The sequence below is a fragment of the Pteropus alecto genome, unplaced genomic scaffold, assembly GCF_000325575.1.
Source record: "Pteropus alecto unplaced genomic scaffold, ASM32557v1 scaffold7, whole genome shotgun sequence".
Lineage (NCBI taxonomy): Eukaryota > Metazoa > Chordata > Mammalia > Chiroptera > Pteropodidae > Pteropus > Pteropus alecto.
In genome coordinates this window covers 44,968,458-44,973,815 of record NW_006494614.1, presented here as the reverse complement: position 1 = coordinate 44,973,815, position 5,358 = coordinate 44,968,458, and the positions used below count along the sequence as shown (strand labels likewise).

Genomic DNA, 5,358 nt, shown 5'->3' with positions numbered 1-5,358 from the left:
TCAGTTCTAGTCACTTTTTTTTAAATTCCTCAATAGTGCTGAATAATTTTTATATGCATATAAGTGTTTCTCTACATGGTTACCTTTACTCTTGTTGAAAGACTTTAATTGCTAACTATAAGAGAGGTATCCTCCTGTTTTGCAGTGTAATATTAGTTTACACTGATTTTTTTTTCTTGTACTGTTTTAGTTAAAAGCTCGGCGATCTGAGTGTAATTCGAAAGCCATCCATGCAAGGAATGATTATCTTCTTACATTAGCAGCAGCAAATGCACACCAGGATCGCTACTATCAAACAGATTTAGTTAACATTATGAAGGTAATACAGACTTAATATCTGTGGTAATTTTGTTTCCTTAAAGACAAAAACAGCTGATGAGTTGAGTGCTGAGTGTATGGGATTGAATCTGTAGAATAGAAGCCAGGCTGCTTTGGATGTTTTTGAATATACTTGATATTGTTTAAGTAACCTCTGTTTCAGATAATCCCGAATTAATTTTAATGTAAGAAAATGTTTAAAAACAAATCACAACAAAGGATTGTATTATTCCCTCGCAGCGGCAGATATTTAATGTATAGGAGCATTAATATATAAGTTATAAAATAAGATTATTTTTTAAAAGCTTAGATTTTTAAAAAATTTATAATTTTCCTTTTAATCGATAAGCACACTTGTATATTAATGTTTTAAGATTTTGAGGTGCATACTATGGAAAAACAAGAGAAAATGTCTGGTAGTTATATGGTGTCTCTACCCTAAGTATCACTGAGAAATGTAGATAGATTGGATGATAATTTCTTCTGTGCCCAAACTTAATCTTGGTCTTGGTCTTGGTTTATACACTATGTATCTTTGATTTTCACTGAAGTAGAGGAAAATGGTTTGGAGGAGAAGAAAACTTTTTTAACCTGCTGCCAAGTTTCCTCTTGTTGCTGGTAGACCAGTTCTTCTTTGAATTGCATCTCATTCTTTTTTGTCTTCTCAAGAACCCAAACATTTGATTATCCTTTCTCTTATATTTCCAACCCATTCCCTTTCAAATGTATTGTCCTTAATAACTATCGGTACATCGCTTTCATTGAATTGCTTGCTTGCTTTATGAATCAAAGGCGTTGAGAATGTGGATGCAACAGGAGTGGGTGCTCTTTTTTCTGCAGTGACACTGAGATAGCAATAGACTGTCCAGAAACTACAAGTTTTTTCTTCGAGAGTAGAGGCAGATTATCTCCTGGGACCTTCAAGAGAAAATGAGAGTGATAGAGAGTCAAACTGGACTAAGATGTATCCTATTACGAATTTTTTTCATTTTTGTTCACTGTTTGAAATCCCCTTTCCCTAGCTTCTATCCTGTTCTAACTTCTGCTGGTTAGAATACAGGTGGTGAGAGAGACAAGGGATTGTTTTGACATCCCACATGAGAACTTTGCATACATTTTCCCATAAAATGGTGGACCTAGCAGTTTAGGCATTTTAGTATCTTTTACTAGGTGTTCCATAGTGCTTCAGACTTACAAGGACCAGCTAGAGACTTGGCCTTCCATTATAACATGGTTTCTCTAGGGAAATTTATATATTCAAGTTTCAGACAACCTGTTTATTAAAAATTTCTGGTACGGCTTGCTTTTAAGATTGTGATTCCCTATATGCTTTCTAATATTAAAGCTGTTAACTATATATTTTTCTTTAAATACTTTAAAATGAACATCATCTTAATTTAATTAGCAGCAAAAAATAAAGTCTTTATGTTTTTGGGTTTTTTTTTTAATTGAATCTAGAGCCAAAAAAGATCTCTTAAAACCCTATGGCATTTGATAAACCAGGAAAGGTACAGTATTATTTTGGAGATCTGCAGTTTGCCAAAAACAAAGAAGTTAATGGGCCTGGTCAGCTCTTACATTATGTATCCTTGAATTTACTTCAAAGTCCTCATGCATGTATTTGATCAATATTTGGATAGGTTATGCTTCACATTACTCATTTCTTGAAACATAATAAGATATTGAAATGATAAAAATAGAGGCAGGAGTCCTTCCTGTCCCTTAAAAATAGGAAATTGTATCTTATTTTTCATGTTGTGTTTGTTAATTCATTTTCTTCCTCATACTAATTCTATAATCTGCAGTATTGGAAAACTCCCATCAATCATGCTGTTAGCTAATTAGTAAGTTTCTGTCGTTGAATTAACAGTGGCCTTTTAGTGCCTTTCTTAGAAATGTCCATTTTCTGAATTGTTGTTAAGGTTATAATGCCCTAGCTACAATCTTTTTTTAAAAAAATTTGAATAGTTTGGAAGCCAGAGGCTTGATTCATTGATTTAATCATACACATTTAATAGTAGCTATTGGGCTAGACTTTGGGAAGAAGCAATGATAAGTAAGTAAAATGTTCTCCTCATCCTCAAAGAGCTCGATGTGGTGAAAGAGTGAGAGAGAGACATAATTACAAGTTAGAATAATCAAATCATTTCCTGCTAGAAGACCATGGTTAGTAGAATAATAGCTGTTTTTTTTTTTTTGTGATTGCTTGATACTACTCTGGCATTCATTATTCTAATCACTTTAGGCATATTATTCTTTCTCATTGTCTTCTTAATCCTTCATAGTTCATAGTTCATTATTTAAGTAATACTCTAGGCTAAAATGAAATGAAACGAAATCTCAACTCAGGATGAACCCAGATAACCTCTTTCTCTGTACTTGCATCTAAGTAGCCAAGTACTGCTGAAGAAAATTTTTCAACAGAGCAGACCGATGATCATAAATTAATGTGAAACCTGTATCATATAGACCATCAACACTGCTCATATATCCTACTGTATTTCCCTGGTTAACTTTCCTACTATTTTTTAAATGTTTTTTAATATTTTTTCTTCTCTTGAAACCTCAAACTTACCCTTTCTCTTTTACACTTAGCAAGTGATCTTTCTTCCTAATTTACAGAGAAAATAGAATCTTTTAAAAGGGGATTTCATTATAGTTATTCCTCATTTCTAAAGGTGATCTCATCGTGACTTTGGATCATATCTTATCCCCTCCTGCCTTCTCAGAGTCAAGACAACTGATTATTCTATTTTCTCCTTGTAGTTCTTGGATATTCCTTCCATTCTTAAGTTAACAGTTGTTGGGAACTTAGTGATGACAGCCCTCGTTAGGTCTGTCTTTTATGTTACACTCCTCTACACTCAATGCAGTTATTCTGAGATCTTCCTTTGCCTCTGTTGGATCTCCAGTTTTCTTATCATATATTCTTCTTTTTTCATGATTTACTCTGTTCTTTGGTGGAATACATCCTCTAGTACGTTCTTGAGAGAGTGGGCATGGGAGGTAAGTTTTTTGAGATACTGTGTTTATGAAAATGTTGTTATTCTGTGCTCATACTTGGGTATAGAATTAAAGGTTGAAAACCATTTTTTTTTTTTTCAGATTTGAAGTCAACACTCTATTGTTTTTTTGTTTCCTGTGTAGTATTGAGAATCTAAAGCCACTGTGATTCTTGGTTCTTTGTATCTGATATAGTTTTTTTTCTTTTTAGAAGCATATGTCATGTTCTCAGTATGACATTTGATTCTTGGATTAATTCTTCCTTTTTGTTTTCCTTTTTTGAAACTCCTATTATTAAGATGTTAGCTATCCTGTCCTAATCCTTTGAATTTCTTTTTTCTCTTATTTTTCTTCTTTGTCATTACTGTCTGGGAGACTTCTTCAACTATTTTATTAAAGATTTTAATATCCAATTGTTCTTTTTTGGTCCCTGAATATTCTTTTTTTTTTTTATAGCAGGTTTTTGTGCTTTATTGTCTCCTTTTTAATTCAGATGGTATCAGTAATAGAATTTATTTTAAAGTTTTCTTCTCCCTGCGTAGTCTTTGTTTTAGACTATGGTCTAAAACAAATTTTTTTAGTTTTACTATAGGGTGATCTGGTGGACCACTTTTAGGGGAAACCCTAATGTCAGCATCCTTAGATCTCTCTTCTTGTGCTTGTCAGACCCCTTCTTTGTTCTCTTCATCACTTCTTCAGATCTCTTCTTGTGCTGTTCTCTGAGGAAGACTCCCATGACCTCTTTAACCTGGTTACATCTCCCACCCAACCTGATGGTCTCATAAAATGATTTCTCTCATCTTTGAAGCACTTAACACAGTTGTAGTTTTACATGTATCTGTGTGATTACGTGATAAATGCCTTTATCTCCCACTTGGCTATATTCTAAGAGAACCGTGATTATATCTGTGTCACTTGAGACTTCATCCTTGCTACCTAGTACAGTGTGTGATTTCTAATGTGTTAAATGTTTGTAAATTAATAATGAATGAATGAGTGAACAACCAACTCATTTTAATCTTCAGAGGATGAATTATTCCTATTTTACAAATGAGGAAATTATGACAAAGCCTGGATTCAACTCTGGCAAGTCTCTGCCATCAGAGCCAGTGTCATTTGCTCTTTATAAGATATTAGCTTGTTAGATCTATGTCCTCATCTGGTGTTAAATAGGGGATAATCCTGCACTATTTTATTTGCTTTGGCTTCTGTGAGGAGCAAATGAAATAATGCAAAGTGTTTTTGTTAATTTTGAAGCTCGTTAAACATGTTATGTATTGTCTTTTTAAATAACAAATTCTACTGATACTATATTTTAGAGAAATCTTGTTTTTTAGGGTTGAGGAGGGGGAAAGTGTAGAAAAGACCTTGAATGCTTGGGAATGAGAGTGGAACAACTGTTTGGGTGTCTAGCATTGTTAAATACATTGTTAAGCATTGTTAAGTACTGTCTAGGTACTTTTAAATATGTTATTTATTAAAACACATTATTTTAGTTTGCATAACATCTTTCAAGTTAAATATTATCCTTCTTTTACAGATCAGATAGCAAAAGCTTAATTGATATGTATAATAGCCAGGACTTAAGGTCACTGTGACTTCAAAACCTCCGTTCTTTCCTAGATATCATGCTATGTTCTTTTTATACCATTCCAATCTTCTTGATAGTAAAAATCAATATAATAAGCAGTAGCGTGTTGTGAATGTCATAAATTTGAGAGAACTTATATGTAAAAATAGAATTAACAATTGAAAATTGCAAATTCTCCCCTGTTCTAATTCTAAATAGCAAGGTTATGTCAGTATCTGAATAAAAGTATTTATACAGATTCCCCCAAGGAATATTTTCTATTCCTTATGCCTAAATATATAACTCTGTGTCTATATAATCATGCATGTTTTTGAAATTCCAAACTAAAACAAAACAAAACCTATCTCTAGGACATTGAATCCATGTAACTGATTTCATCAGCTCTGTAGAAAGCAATTCACGTGGTTGCTGGGAAGTTAGGTAGTTTGTTTCGCAAATGTTCCTTT

The 5,358-nt window shown here is 33.0% G+C and overlaps 1 protein-coding gene across 2 annotated transcripts in view; it reads left to right on the top strand.

Annotated features, from left to right (window-relative positions):
• The window catches only part of LOC102880739 (F-BAR and double SH3 domains protein 2), a 143,337-nt gene extending 142,988 nt beyond the window's left edge, over positions 1-349 (top strand). For both annotated transcript variants that reach the window (XM_025042848.1, XM_025042847.1), the window contains exon 8: positions 191-349. In XM_025042848.1, coding sequence (XP_024898616.1) covers positions 191-334 — 144 coding nt within the window. In that variant the 3' untranslated portion in view covers positions 335-349. The remainder of the gene's footprint in view (positions 1-190) is intronic.
• The last annotated feature ends 5,009 nt before the right edge of the window (positions 350-5,358 follow it).